At 54.7% G+C, this 14,448-nt stretch overlaps 1 protein-coding gene across 2 annotated transcripts in view; it reads left to right on the top strand.

Annotated features, from left to right (window-relative positions):
- The window catches only part of naprt (nicotinate phosphoribosyltransferase), a 113,166-nt gene extending 98,949 nt beyond the window's left edge, over positions 1-14,217 (top strand). The window contains exons 7-13 of one of the 2 annotated variants that reach the window (XM_067968438.1): positions 180-320; positions 432-516; positions 3,092-3,172; positions 6,811-6,913; positions 9,182-9,339; positions 11,906-12,013; positions 13,751-14,217. In XM_067968438.1, coding sequence (XP_067824539.1) covers positions 180-320; positions 432-516; positions 3,092-3,172; positions 6,811-6,913; positions 9,182-9,339; positions 11,906-12,013; positions 13,751-13,849 — 775 coding nt within the window. In that variant the 3' untranslated portion in view covers positions 13,850-14,217. The remainder of the gene's footprint in view (positions 1-179; positions 321-431; positions 517-3,091; positions 3,173-6,810; positions 6,914-9,181; positions 9,340-11,905; positions 12,014-13,750) is intronic. The other variant, XM_067968447.1, reaches the window with a different exon arrangement.
- Positions 14,218-14,448: the final 231 nt, after the last annotated feature.

The raw sequence follows: 14,448 nt of genomic DNA, 5'->3' as shown, positions 1-14,448 counted from the left end.
TATGATTCTAGCTTAATATGATGTTGGCTATTTAACCCAGTGTGCCTATGCCAATGTTTGTGCTGACTCCTGGACTACCTGAGCTCCTGAGGAGCCGTTTTTGGCCTGGGATGGTTTGGACGGTGTGAAAATGGAGAGCTGGCGGAGGTTCCTCACACTGTCGTCACGTTGCCTTTCAGGAGCGGAGTGCCCAACTTCTGCGCCGTGTCCTTGGCTCTGCACGAACTGGGGTACCGAACAGTCGGACTGCGGCTGGACAGTGGAGACCTGGTCCAGCAGTCGTTAAAGGTCCGCCGCACACTACGAACCTGCGCTGCAGAGTGAGTCTGGCATGCCTTCATCACCTTGATTTCTCTTTTGTTTTTTTTCCAAATTTCTCCCCTCCTCTGGTGTAAAAAGCTGTTAGAGGAGTAACTGCTTTATTCCTTCAGATTTGGAGTGTCCTGGTTTTCAGATGTACCCATTATTGTAAGCAACGGCATCAGTGAAAAGGATCTTATAGACCTACAGAACCAGGTGAGAGTGACACACCGACAGAACCAAGGTGAGAGTGACACACCGACAGAACCAAGGTGAGAGTGACACACCGACAGAACCAAGGTGAGAGTGACACACCGACAGAACCAGGTGAGAGTGACACACCGACAGAACCAGGTGAGAGTGACACACCGACAGAACAGGTGAGAGCGACTCACCGACAGAACCAGGTGAGAGTGACACACCGACAGAACAGGTGAGAGTGACACACCGACAGAACCAGGTGAGAGTGACACACCGACAGAACCAAGGTGAGAGTGACACACCGACAGAACCAAGGTGAGAGTGACACACCGACAGAACCAGGTGAGAGTGACACACCGACAGAACAGGTGAGAGCGACTCACCGACAGAACCAGGTGAGAGTGACACACCGACAGAACCAAGGTGAGAGTGACACACCGACAGAACCAGGTGAGAGTGACACACCGACAGAACCAGGTGAGAGTGACACACCGACAGAACCAGGTGAGAGTGACACACCGACAGAACCAGGTGAGAGTGACACACCGACAGAACCAGGTGAGAGTGACACACCGACAGAACAGGTGAGAGCGACACACTGACAGAACCAGGTGAGAGTGACACACCGACAGAACCAAGGTGAGAGTGACACACCGACAGAACAGGTGAGAGTGACACACTGACAGAACCAGGTGAGAGTGACACACCGACAGAACAGGTGAGAGCGACACACCGACAGAACCAGGTGAGAGTGACACACCGACAGAACAGGTGAGAGCGACACACCGACAGAACCAGGTGAGAGTGACACACCGACAGAACAGGTGAGAGTGACACACCGACAGAACCAGGTGAGAGTGACACACCGACAGAACCAGGTGAGAGTGACACACCGACAGAACAGGTGAGAGTGACACACCGAAAGAACCAGGCGAGAGTGACACACCGACAGAACCAGGCGAGAGTGACACACTGACAGAACAGGCGAGAGTGACACACCGACAGAACAGGTGAGAGTGACACACCGACAGAACCAGGTGAGAGCGACACACCAACAGAACCAGGCGAGAGTGACTCACTGGCAGAACAGGCGAGAGTGACACATGCCTACAGTGTCAGGTTAGAGTGACAGACCAACAGCACCTCACTCTAACCCTCCTGCTTTGTCCCCTCCCCTCACTCTAACCCTCCTGCTCTGCCCCCTCGCCTCACTCTAACCCTCCTGCTCTGCCCCCTCTCCTCACTCTAATCCCCCTGCTCTGCCCCCTCAATCCTCACTCTAACCCTCCTGCTCTGCCCCCACCCCTCACTCCTCACTCTAACCCTCCTGCTCTGCCCCCTCTCCTCACTCTAACCCTCCTGCTCTGCCCCCTCTCCTCACTCTAATCCCCCTGCTCTGCCCCCTCACTCCTCACTCTAACCCTCCTGCTCTGCCCCCTCTCCTCACTCTAACCCTCCTGCTCTGCCCCCTCTCCTCACTCTAACCCTCCTGCTCTGCCCCCTCACTCCTCACTCTAACCCTCCTGCTCTGCCCCCTCTCCTCACTCTAACCCTCCTGCTCTGCCCCCTCCCCTCACTCCTCACTCTAACCCTCCTGCTCTGCCCCCTCCCCTCACTCCTCACTCTTACCCTCCTGCTCTGCCCCCTCTCCTCACTCTAACCCTCCTGCTCTGCCCCCTCACTCCTCACTCTAACCCTCCTGCTCTGCCCCCTCTCCTCACTCTAACCCTCCTGCTCTGCCCCCTCCCCTCACTCCTCACTCTAACCCTCCTGCTCTGCCCCCTCCCCTCACTCCTCACTCTTACCCTCCTGCTCTGCCCCTTCCCCTCACTCCTCACTCTAACCCTCCTGCTCTGCCCCCTCTCCTCACTCTAATCCCCCTGCTCTGCCCCCTCACTCCTCACTCTTACCCTCCTGCTCTGCCCCCTCCCCTCACTCCTCACTCTTACCCTCCTGCTCTGCCCCTTCCCCTCACTCCTCACTCTAACCCTCCTGCTCTGCCCCCTCTCCTCACTCTAATCCCCCTGCTCTGCCCCCTCACTCCTCACTCTAACCCTCCTGCTCTGCCCCCTCACTCCTCACTCTAACCCTCCTGCTCTGCCCCCTCACTCCTCACTCTTACCCTCCTGCTCTGCCCCCTCCCCTCACTCCTCACTCTTACCCTCCTGCTCTGCCCCTTCCCCTCACTCCTCACTCTAACCCTCCTGCTCTGCCCCCTCTCCTCACTCTAATCCCCCTGCTCTGCCCCCTCACTCCTCACTCTTACCCTCCTGCTCTGCCCCCTCTCCTCACTCCTCACTCTTACTCTCCTGCTCTGCCCTTTCCCTTCACTCCTCACTCTAACCCTCCTGCTCTGCCCCCTCTCCTCACTCTAACCCTCCTGCTCTGCCCCCTCTCCTCACTCTAATCCCCCTGCTCTGCCCCCTCACTCCTCACTCTAACCCTCCTGCTCTGCCCCCTCACTCCTCACTCTAACCCTCCTGCTCTGCCCCCTCCCCTCACTCCTCACTCTTACCCTCCTGCTCTGCCCCCTCCCCTCACTCCTCACTCTCACCCTCAGCCCCTGAATGTCCAATTCCTTGTTTTCCAGCGGAATGAAATTGATTCAATTGGCGTGGGAACGCACCTGGTCACTTGCACTTCCCAGCCGTCCTTGGGCTGCGTCTACAAGGTACTGTGGTAGAGGGAGGCTGGGTAGAAGGTACCCGGAGGGGAGGGTGGGTCACACTGTCAGTGAGATCTTTTGTAAACAATTTTACAACACCAAGTTATAGTCCAACAATTTTTATTTGAAATCTACAAGCTTTCGGAGGCTTCCTCCTTCGTCAGGTAAATGTTTCATTTACCTGACGAAGGAGGAAGCCTCCGAAAGCTTGTGAATTTAAAATAAAATTGCTGGACTATAACTTGGTGTTGTAAAATTGTTTACAATTGTCAACCCCAGTCCATCACCAGTGAGATCTTTAGCAAAGAAACTGATTGATTGCCAAAGAGCAACAGGTGAAAATACAACACACAGGCCGGGAGTCCTCTCATCCATCACAAGTGGTGGGGCTGGGGGAGGTTACAGAGACTACAGCTACGAACTGGACCGTTTGCCTCTGGTGGGCACTCCTGCCTCACTCACTCTCGTCCACAGCAGCCTTTAGGAATTCAGCACAGGCGCCATCCACGTCGGTACTCGGGAGAGACGGAAAGGGGGGAGGAGCACCGGGAGAATCAGGAGGGAGAGGGGGAGGGACACCGGGAGAATCAGGAGGGAGAGGGACACCGGGAGAATCAGGAGGGAGAGGGACACCGGGAGAATCAGGAGGGGGAGGGACACCGGGAGAATCAGGAGGGAGAGGGGGAGGAACACCGGGAGAATCAGGAGGGAGAGGGGGAGGAACACCGGGAGAATCAGGAGGGGGAGGGACACCGGGAGAATCAGGAGGAGCACCAGGAGAATCACCGGGAGAATCAGGAGGGGGAGGAGCACAGGGAGAATCAGGAGGGAGAAGGGGAGGAACACCGGGAGAATCAGGAGGGAGAGGGGGAGGGACACCGGGAGAATCAGGAGGGAGAGGGGGAGGAGCACCGGGAGAATCAGGAGGGAGAGGGGGAGGGACACCGGGAGAATCAGGAGGGAGAGGGACACCGGGAGAATCAGGAGGGAGAGGGGGAGGAACACCGGGAGAATCAGGAGGGAGAGGGGGAGGAACACCGGGAGAATCAGGAGGGAGAGGGGGAGGGACACCGGGAGAATCAGGAGGGAGAGGGGGAGGGACACCGGGAGAATCAGGAGGGAGAGGGGGAGGGACACCGGGAGAATCAGGAGGGAGAGGGGGAGGAGCACCGGGAGAATCAGGAGGGAGAGGGGGAGGGACACCGGGAGAATCAGTAGGGAGAGGGGGAGGGACACCGGGAGAATCAGGAGGGAGAGGGGGAGGAGCACCGGGAGAATCAGGAGGGAGAGGGGGAGGGACACCGGGAGAATCAGGAGGGAGAGGGGGAGGAGCACCGGGAGAATCAGGAGGGAGAGGGGGAGGGACACCGGGAGAATCAGGAGGGAGAGGGGGAGGGACACTGGGAGAATCAGGAGGGACACCGGGAGAAACTGGGGGGGGGGGGAGAAACGGGAGAATCAGGAGGGAGAGGGGGAGGGACACTGGGAGAATCAGGAGGGAGAGGGGGAGGGACACTGGGAGAATCAGGAGGGAGAGGGGGAGGGACACCGGGAGAATCAGGAAGGGGAGGGGGAGGGACACCGGGAGATGGGGGAGGGGCACCGGGAGAATCAGGAGGTAGAGGGGCATTGGGAGAATCAGGAAGGGGCGGGGCAGCGGGAGGATCAGGAGGAGAGGAGGGGCATCAGGAGATTCTGACCCAGAGGTGAGTGCTACCCAGTGAGCCACGGGTGACAGTCTGGGCAAAGGGACACGGGTTCAAACTGGGGGAATTTAGGACTGATATCAAGAAGCTCCTGGTCACAGAGAGAGTGATCAATACATTGAATAAACTGGAACCAGCTGGATATTGGGGAGAGGGAGGGGGAGAACAACAGGGTTTCTAGATGGATGATCTAGTATGAACCCAATGGCCTTCCTCCTTGGTATCTATCTTGTGAACTTGTTGTTTGTCAAACGGGAGCGTGACGGTGTCAGTGATATACAATCATAGACTCATAGAATCATGCAGCACAGGAGGAGGCCATTCAGCCCATCATGCCTGTGCTGGCTCTTTGAAAGAGCTATCCAATTAGTCCCACTGCCTGCCCTTTCCTCATAGCCCTGTAAATTTTTCCTTTTTGAGTATATGTCCAATTCCAAGATCATCTTTTTCCACCTTCCCCAACCCCCCTTTGTTGGTGTAATTTGGGGGTGGTTGGTTGGGTTTGACTGGTGTGAGGGGGATGAAATGTCCTCACTCACAAGGCAGCCAGTATGAGCCCTTTTACCGGACCCTCATGAGCACTGGTTATCACTGGAAGCAAAAGATGTCCCATATTCCAGCCTTGAGTTTCCTGCCCTTCTCTCCCAGATGTTGGGTACCAGTCCCCAGGTGCCAGGCTTCCTCCTATCCATTGGCCGAATGGCTTCATATTCCAGCCCAGACAGTGAGGCCCTGATTGTAACTACCTCCCCTCGGCCTGGCAGAAACTGGGGGGGCGGTGGGGGAGGGCACTTAAAATCAGGACAACAGCTTACCCCCCTCCCCCCATCAAATCCCGGCGTGTCCCGAATATTAACCTGCTCATAATGTCATCGGGATCCGATCTGGTATTTTAGTCTGAGACCTGAGGGGAGGGGAGAGTAGTGACGGCTTCCCCCCCCCCCAAAAAAAAACTTACCTGAATGCCAGGGGATCGATTCCCCAGGTGTCCCCTGCCTGCGATCCCCCCCCTGCCTGCGATCCCCCCCCTGCCTGCGATCCCCCCCCTGCCTGCGATCCCCCCCCTGCCTGTGACCCCCCCCCACCTGCGATTTCCCCCCCGCCTGCGATTTCCCCCCCCGCCTGCGATTTCCCCCCTGCCTGCGATCCCCCCCCCCTGCCTGCGATCCCCCACCTGCGATTTCCCCCCCCGCCTGTGATTCCCCCCTGCCTGCGACCCCCCCCGCCTGCGACCCCCCCCTGCCTGCAACCCCCTCTGCCTGCGACCCCCCCCCTGCCTGCGACCCCCCCCCCTGCCTGCGACCCCCCCCCCTGCCTGCGACCCCCCCCCCTGCCTGCGACCCCCCCCCCTGCCTGCGACCCCCCCCTGCCTGCGACACCTCCCTGCCTGCGACCCCCCCCATCTGCGATGCCCCCCCCCACCTGCGATTTCCCCCCCCGCCTGCGATTTTCCCCCCCCCCCCCGTTGCGATTTCTACCTGCCTGCGATCCCTCCCCCCGCCTCCGATTGCCCCCCCCCTGCCTGCGATGCTCCACTCCCGTCTGGCTGGGCTCGGACGGGACTCCAGTGAAAGATCCAGTAACGAAGCCCGGCCGTTAAGATGGGCTGAGGTCTCCGGGACCCCCTGGACTCCCCCTCTTTGGTGCTTGAGCAGTCTATACCCGTGTCCCCCCCCTCATTAAAATTGGGGCCTGAGTGTTGACAGGCCCCTCATCTCAGCCGGGATAGGAGGAGAGAAAAGCACAAGGTCCAATTCTCCGCGCGCGAGCTCCCATTGGGGAGCCTCACCCATCGGCAGCGAGTACCGGGAAATCATCCCTAATAATCTCAACCCCAACACCCGCCCCGGATTGTTTTATTTATTCTCCGGCATTTGGGAATTCCCGGGTTTCTGTCTCCCACCAGGTTCTGACTGACTCGCTTTCTTTGCTCTTCAGCTGACGCAGGTCTGTGGGAAACCTCGGATCAAACTGAGCGAGGACAGGGAGAAGATGACACTCCCGGGAAAGAAAACGGCCTACAGATTGTACGGCCCTGATGGTGAGCGACAGGAGAGCGTAGGAACTAGAGGATGCTGGCTAGCCAGGTTAGGGAGGGAATAATCACCCAGTGCTCCCATCGTTACCTGGGAATCTTCAGTGGGAGTATATGTGTATGAAATGTGAGAAAGAAACACTTGCATTTATATAGCGTCTTTTACGATCTAGGATGTCCCAAAGTGCTTTACAGCCAATTAAGTACTTTTGAAATCTAGGCACTGTTGCCATGTAGGAAACACGGCAGCCAATTTGTGCACAGCAAGATCCCACAAACAGCAATGATCAGATAACCTGTTGGTTGAGGAATAAATATTGGCCAGGGCACAGGGGAGAAATCCCTTGCTCTTCTTAAAATAGTATTGTGGGATCTTTCACATCCACCTGAGCGGGCAGACGGGCCTCGGGTTAATGAGTCGTTCTGAAAGACGACACCTATGACAGTGCAGCGCTCCCTCAGAACTGCACTGGAGTGTCGGCCTAGATTTTGTACTTAAATCTCTGGAGTGGGACTTTTTTTTTTATTCGTTCATGGGATGTGGGCGTCGCTGGCGAGGCCGGCATTTATTGCCCATCCCTAATTGCCCTTGAGAAGGTGGTGGTGAGCCGCCTTCTTGAACCGCTGCAGTCCGTGTGGTGACGGTTCTCCCACAGTGCTGTTAGGAAGGGAGTTCCAGGATTTTGACCCAGCAACGATGAAGGAACGGCGATATATTTCCAAGTCGGGATGGTGTGTGACTTGGAGGGGAACGTGCAGGTGGTGTTGTTCCCATGTGCCTGCTGCTCTTGTCCTTCTAGGTGGTAGAGGTCGCGGGTTTGGGAGGTGCTGTCGAAGAAGCCTTGGCGAGTTGCTACAGTGCATCCTGTGGATGGTGCACACTGCAGCCACTGTGCGCCGGTGGTGAAGGGAGTGAATGTTTAGGGTGGTGGATGGGGTGCCAATCAAGCGGGCTGCTTTGTCCTGGATGGTGTCGAGCTTCTTGAGTGTTGTTGGAGCTGCACTCATCCAGGCAAGTGGAGAGTATTCCATCACACTCCTGACTTGTGCCTTGTAGATGGTGGAAAGGCTTTGGGGAGTCAGGAGGTGAGTCACTTGCCACAGAATACCCAGCCTCTGACCTGCTCTCGTAGCCACAGTATTTATATGGCTGGTCCAGTTTCTGGTCAATGGTGACCCTTAGGATGTTGATGGTGGGGGATTCGGCGATCGAAATGCCATTGAATGTCAAGGGGAGGTGGTTAGACTCTGTCTTGTTGGAGATGGTCATTGCCTGGCACTTGTCTGGCGCAAATATTACTTGTCACTTATGAGCCCAAGCCTGGATGTTGTCCAGGTCTTGCTGCATGCAGGCTCGGACTGCTTGAACCCACGACCTTCTGTCTCAGAGCCGAGAGTGCCACCACTGAGCCTCAAATGACTAATCCCAGCAGCTGTCCAGCTGGACCTTGCTCTCAACCAAAAGTCTTAGGCCCAACAGCAGATCCAGCTGCAGCGTCGAGTCCTGATGTTTCACAATTTGGCCAAGGATGACTTTATGGAGGGGGGAAGAGGGGAGCAGGGTGGGGGGAGGGTCAGTATTATTCTCCCCCCCCCCTCACCTCAGACATCTCTGGATCAACCTCCTGATTGGGGTCCAATGGGGCCGCACCGAGATGCACAGGTCCCACTGCCCCCTCCCCTCCCCCACCCCGCCTTGTGTAAATCGCACTAACTGTCGGGTACAGGTACCTTGGAGGCAGCCATGTTGTACAGAGCTCCTGGCCTCCCTGCTCACCATGCCACTGCGATGGAAACTCATAGGGAGGGAGGTCCTACACAAAATGTCCGCTCCCGTGACGGTGGCGCAGCAACGACACACACACACACTGTCTGAGCTAGTGACCGTGACCTCCTCTGATCACTCAGTTCCAGGTCTCAGAGAAAGCCGCCCACAGGCCGCTGTAGTCCGCCGCCTAGTGGTGGGGGCAGAGAGAACTGGGAGCAGGTTCAATAGTCCTGGAAGACCAGAAGATAAATAAATGGATCCTTCCGTTCGACGTAGTGGATTATTAAAATATCAAGGCCCAGGCAGCCACAATGGTTTATAGATTCTTTGCATCTGAGATCCTGGGACTTCGATCCAGGTCAGACTGGTGGAACGAACGCCTTCTCTGTCTGCTGGGTTTGCGAGGTGCTTAAGTTGGAATGGGTTGGAATGAGATCTCCAAGCAGCAAGTTAAAACAGATAATGACCTCTCCCCCCGCCTCCCCCCCACCCCGTCTCTTCCCCAGGAAGTCCTTTCCTCGATCTCCTGACACGAGACGGTGAGTCCCCACCGAGAGCTGGTGAAGAAATTCAGTGTAACGTTCTGAGCAAGAGAGGGGAGTGTCTCCGAGTGAGAGCAGCCAGAGTGGAGACCCTTTACCGGGTCTACTTTAAACATGGCCAGGTGAGTGACTTCTACCCTTCAGCTTTAGTTATCAGTCTCTCCACCTCTGGGTCTTTTCCTCCACCTCCAATATTTTTCTAACTAATAAACCAAAGCGTTCAAAGAAAATGACATTTTTCTTTAATGTCCCTATGATTTTAATTCCTGGGTGTTGCTCACAGTGGCGTCCAGGAGATTAATCTTTAATTCCTGGAGTCTCCAGGACAACAGGAACAGGAGGAGGCCATTCAGCCCCTCAAGCCTGTTCCGCCATTCAATTAGATCATGGCTGATTTGTGCCTTAATTCCATTTACCCGTCTTAGCCCCATATCCCTTGTTACTCTTACCTAACAAAAATTTATCAATCTCAGTTTTGAAAGCTCCAATTGACCCCCAGCCTCCACAGACTTTCGGGGGAGAGAGTTCCAGATTTCCACTCCCCTTTGTGTGAAGAAATGCTTCCTGACACCACCCCCTGAACGGCCTGGCTCTAATTTTAAGATTATGCCTCCTTGTTCTGGACTCCCCCCACCAGAGGAGATAGTTTCTCTGTCTCTATCCTATCAAATCCTTTAATCATCTTAAACACTTCAATTAGATCACCCTTCAACCTTCTAAACTTGAGGGAATACAAGCCTAGTCCTCATAATTTAACTCTTTTAGTCCCGGTATCATTCTGTTGAATCTGCACTGCATCCCCTCAACGGCCAGTATATCCTTCCTGAAGTGTGTTGTCCAGAACTGAACTCTAAATGGGGTGTAACCAAAACTTTATATTGTAACATAACATCCATCCCTTTGAATTCCATTCCCCTTGAGATAAAGACAAGGTAAAGATAAATGTTGGCCACCCAGGGCAGGTGTAGCCTCAGACAGACTTATCTTTAAGAGAGAAAGAACTGTGAAATGCTGAGACCTGTACTGCAGGACATCACCAGGATTCAGAAGAGCAAAAGAGAGGTTAAGGTAAGTCAGAGAATAGTGATTAGGCGATACCAAGCTTGGGTTTAAAAGCCCGAAGATTGTAGCAGGAAGGGAAGACAGAGAGTGGCGAGGAACTCCACAGATTTGTGGTCCTGACAAAGAATGAGCTAAAATAGGAGATGAAGCGATGAGCCGTGACTTTGAGACATTGAGGAAAAAGAGCTTGAACGGAATGAGAGGGGAAAGATCAGAGAAGCCTTCATATTATGGATTAAAGTAGGGACAGACAAGAAAGGGTTTTTAAAAATTTATTCTCGGGATGTGGGCATTGCTGGCGAGGCCGGCATTTATTGCCCATCCCTAATTGCCCTCGAGAAGGTGGTGGTGAGCCGCCTTCTTGAACCGCTGCAGTCCGTGTGGTGACGGTTCTCCCACAGTGCTGTTAGGAAGGGAGTTCCAGGATTTTGACCCAGTGACGATGAAGGAACGGGCGATATATTTCCAAGGATGGTGTGTGACTTGGAGGGAGAGCTTGGAGGCTTGAGGTGAGAGAGGGGTCACCGAGCAGATGATAAATTTTCCCTTGCATCCTGTCCAGGAGTGTGAGAGATACCAGTGGAGCCTCTCAGCCATGTTCAAATCTTGGGGCTTTATAGAGACTTAAGAATTGTTGAGGAGAAAGGAAGTGTTTGGCACCAAAAAAGGAATCTGAGCTTCTTGAAGGCATCTGGAGGAGCTGTGGGAGTTCCAATTCAGGTCAGAGGAGAGAATGGAATTGGAACGTCGATAAATGAAGAAGGACTAAAGGTGTTGCCATCGAAAGAGGAGGTGCTTTGACTTGTGAGTGATATGAAGGAGCTGATGACCTGTAAAACTCCCTCTACATTCCCCAATGGGTTCCGTCAGGCCAGTTATAACATGGGTAGGATGGATTCCCTCTGCACTCCCCCATCAGGTTTTCTCAGATATCAGGTAGAGCACAGGTTAGATGCAGAGTAAAGCTCCCTCTAAAATGCCCCATGAAGCACTCCCAGACAGTGGCGGAGGGAGCTCAGTTTGGCCGATTGGGGAGTGATTGAACCCGAGATTTGGCCTGCTTGGCAGAGAGGGGACAGAGCTGGGAACCAGGGAATTACCCAGACCCAAGGCCGAGCCGGGAAACACTCAAGCCGAAACTGGAGACCAAAGACGGGCGACAGAGGTTCCTGGGAGCAAAATGAAGGTGCTCTTCCAGAGGCAAATTGTCCGGTCTCGAGCTGATTGATGGACAGGGCGGGGGAGGGTCATTAGCCCTCCCTTACCGGCTCGGCCACTGCTCCCAGATCAGGCGTAGTACAAATTAGATGCAACATAAAACTCTCTTTGCACGACCACATGCAGCACAGGTTAGATCCAGAGTAAGGCTCCCTCAACGTTGCCCTAATAATGTTACCAGAACAGTGCTTCCCCCTTCAGGAGAGGAATAGAGGCAACACTCCAGGATCTTTCTGTACCCCCTGAAGTCTGCCCACTGGTGGATTGACTGAGAAGAAGCATCGACGTCCTGCTCTCCCAACCAACGATGGACTTGGGGTTGGGTTCGCAGGAAAGGAATGGAGTAAACTTCAGGTAGAATATATGAGCAGCACCTCCATTTCTAACTGTTTATTTTGGGGGTTTCAGGTCTCACAGGGCCCTTGTACCCCATTGGAGATCAGGACCCATGCCCAGAACTCTTTGACCAATCTCCATCCACAGCACAAGCATCTTCAGGAGCCTGTCCCGTACCAGGTATGAGAACAAACGAGAAGTCCCTCATTGTAAGTTTAATGAAGGATTCACATGTTCATGAGTTTGGTTATTGCCAGTTCCTTTCCACGAAGGGAAGGGAAAGACACCGCGTGGGTCCCGATTTTAACTCTGGGCAGATTTTGGGCCGGTGGGTAGCCAGGATGCGAGTTGGAAACTCATTGGCTGCTCCAAATTCCCGCCAACCAACTTCGCTCCTCGAAAGGAGGGAAGCAGCGTGGATACAAGGTGGGTGGCGGATTGGGCTTCCGGAGCCATCTCACAGGGGTCTCACGTTGGGTGAGGGGGAGGGAGGGGTGGGGGGGGGGGGGTGGTGAGGGGGAGGGAGGGGTTGGGGGGGGGGAGAAGGAGGAGGATTGCGGGGGTCGGGGTGGGAAGAGTCCGTGCCAGGGGTGGCCTAAGCTGTCGTTATGGGGCCCGGAGGGGACACTCCTGCTGCTGAAAGTTAAAAAAAAGAAATCGTATCTGTTTGGGCCTCTTCTGGCCCCAGCTCCTCTTCCCTGCTGTCCCGACCTGGTGGGTAAACCACAACGGCTTCCCCACTCAGGCCACTGGTTAAAATTACATAATTGGGGCCCGACACGCATATGGAAAGGAGGGACCTCGCCGGCTTTGGGCAGGCGTCCTTGCTGCCTGATCAGTAAGGGCAGGTTAAAATCGGGAACGTTGTGCCTTTGTTACCCGCCCGATTTTAACTGCCCGCCTGTTCAGCTTCCACCGGGCCGGTAGAGTTAAAATCGCCCCCACATGGTTTGGTACAGACCAGGTCTCAGCTTCCCTCCTCCGGTGGAACTCAGTTGGATGGTAGAACGGAGGCTATAATTGACCTGGATTTGGGATGAGGAGATCCGGTCCAGGTTCCCGGTCTGGATCCTGTAACCCGGACCGATGTCTGTGTGTAGATGCCGGGGGAATATGGGATCAGGCTGGGCTGCGATGCCCCTTGCTGTCTGACAGCCAGTAAACACCCATGAGCGATGTCCCTTTAAGGGGAGATAATGGAGGGCTGGGGGCAGTGGTGGATCCGCACACCGACATTATTCACCGACATCACTCATCACCTCAATCCTCAAATCTCAATCCTCAATCCTCAAACCTCAATCCAAGCACAAAGAACCATGTTGCTTGGTGATGCACAGTGGGAAAGCCAGCTGATAGGTTGACCCCACGATTGCATGATGTCATTTCCTGCTTGGTTTTGTCCTTCCTGTGGCTCAGTGGGTCTGACAGCACTCTCGTCTCTGAGTCAGAAGGTTGTGAGTTCGAGCCCCACTCCAGAGACCTGAGCACACAATCCGGGCTGACACTCCCAGTGCAGTACTGAGGGAGTGCCGCACTGCCGAAGGTGCCGTCTTTCGGATGTGACGTTAAACCGATGCCACACCTGCCCTCTCAGGTGGACGTAAACGATCCCATGGCCACTATTGGAAGAAGAGCGGGGGAATTCCCCCCCCCCCCCCCCCCGATGTCCCGGCCAATATTTACCCCTCAACCAACATCACTAAAAAAAACAGATGATCTGGTCATCATCACATTGCTGTTTGTGGGATCTTGCTGTGCGCAAATTGGCTGCCGCGTTTCCGACATTACGACGGCGACTACACTTCGAAAAGTACTTCATTGGCTGTAAAGTGCTCTGGGAGGTCCCGAGGTTGAGAAAGGTGCTATATAAATGCAAGCCCTTTCTTTCTTTCTTTCTTCCTTTGTTTCTTACTCCAGGTTGCAGTCACAACGAAGCTCTGTGATCTCCTGACCGAGCTCACAAAGGAGAGCAGCCCCCTCCCTTGGCAACCCGACTCCTCCAATCACACCGCGTGACGCAACCGGAGGGCGAAACCAAACCGGAGAACAGCGGCAAGCATCCCGAATAAAGTGCGGCTCTAAGATAATTTCTTACCGATTTTAAAAAAAAAGTTCTATATTGAACAGTGAGCGTGAACGCTTCCAACGAAGGTTACCAACTCCTGGAGGTTTCATCACATGACCCACCCGCCTCTAGCCACCCCCGCCCCCGCGCGCTCCCGCCATTGGTCGCCCGACACGTCAATCCTCACCGCGATCCGCCTTCCCACAGCCAATAGGAAAGTGAACCGAATCTTCGTTACCCGATTGGAAGATTCAAACAACCAATTTTCCCCCATCTTCAATATTTTTATAACTAATAAACAGAACGGTTCAAAAGAAAATGAAGAGAAATCCACGTTTTTTTTAAAACCCCTATGATTTTTCTCCCGGGTTAATTCCTGGAGGCTCCAGGACAATCCTGGAGAGTTGGCAACAGGTGCGAGTGTTTGTGTAATCGGCACACGCTCCAGCGTCTCCCCCCACCCCGGCGAGCCTGTGGGTAGGGAGGGGGCCGGGCCCTGTCATATCGAGGCACACACAGCAGATAAAATCACTCCACTCCACAACCTCAG

This window comes from Heptranchias perlo, chromosome 2, assembly GCF_035084215.1.
Source record: "Heptranchias perlo isolate sHepPer1 chromosome 2, sHepPer1.hap1, whole genome shotgun sequence".
Lineage (NCBI taxonomy): Eukaryota > Metazoa > Chordata > Chondrichthyes > Hexanchiformes > Hexanchidae > Heptranchias > Heptranchias perlo.
The sequence above is the reverse complement of the archived record's forward strand: the minus strand, read 5'-3'. Positions and strand labels throughout refer to the sequence as shown.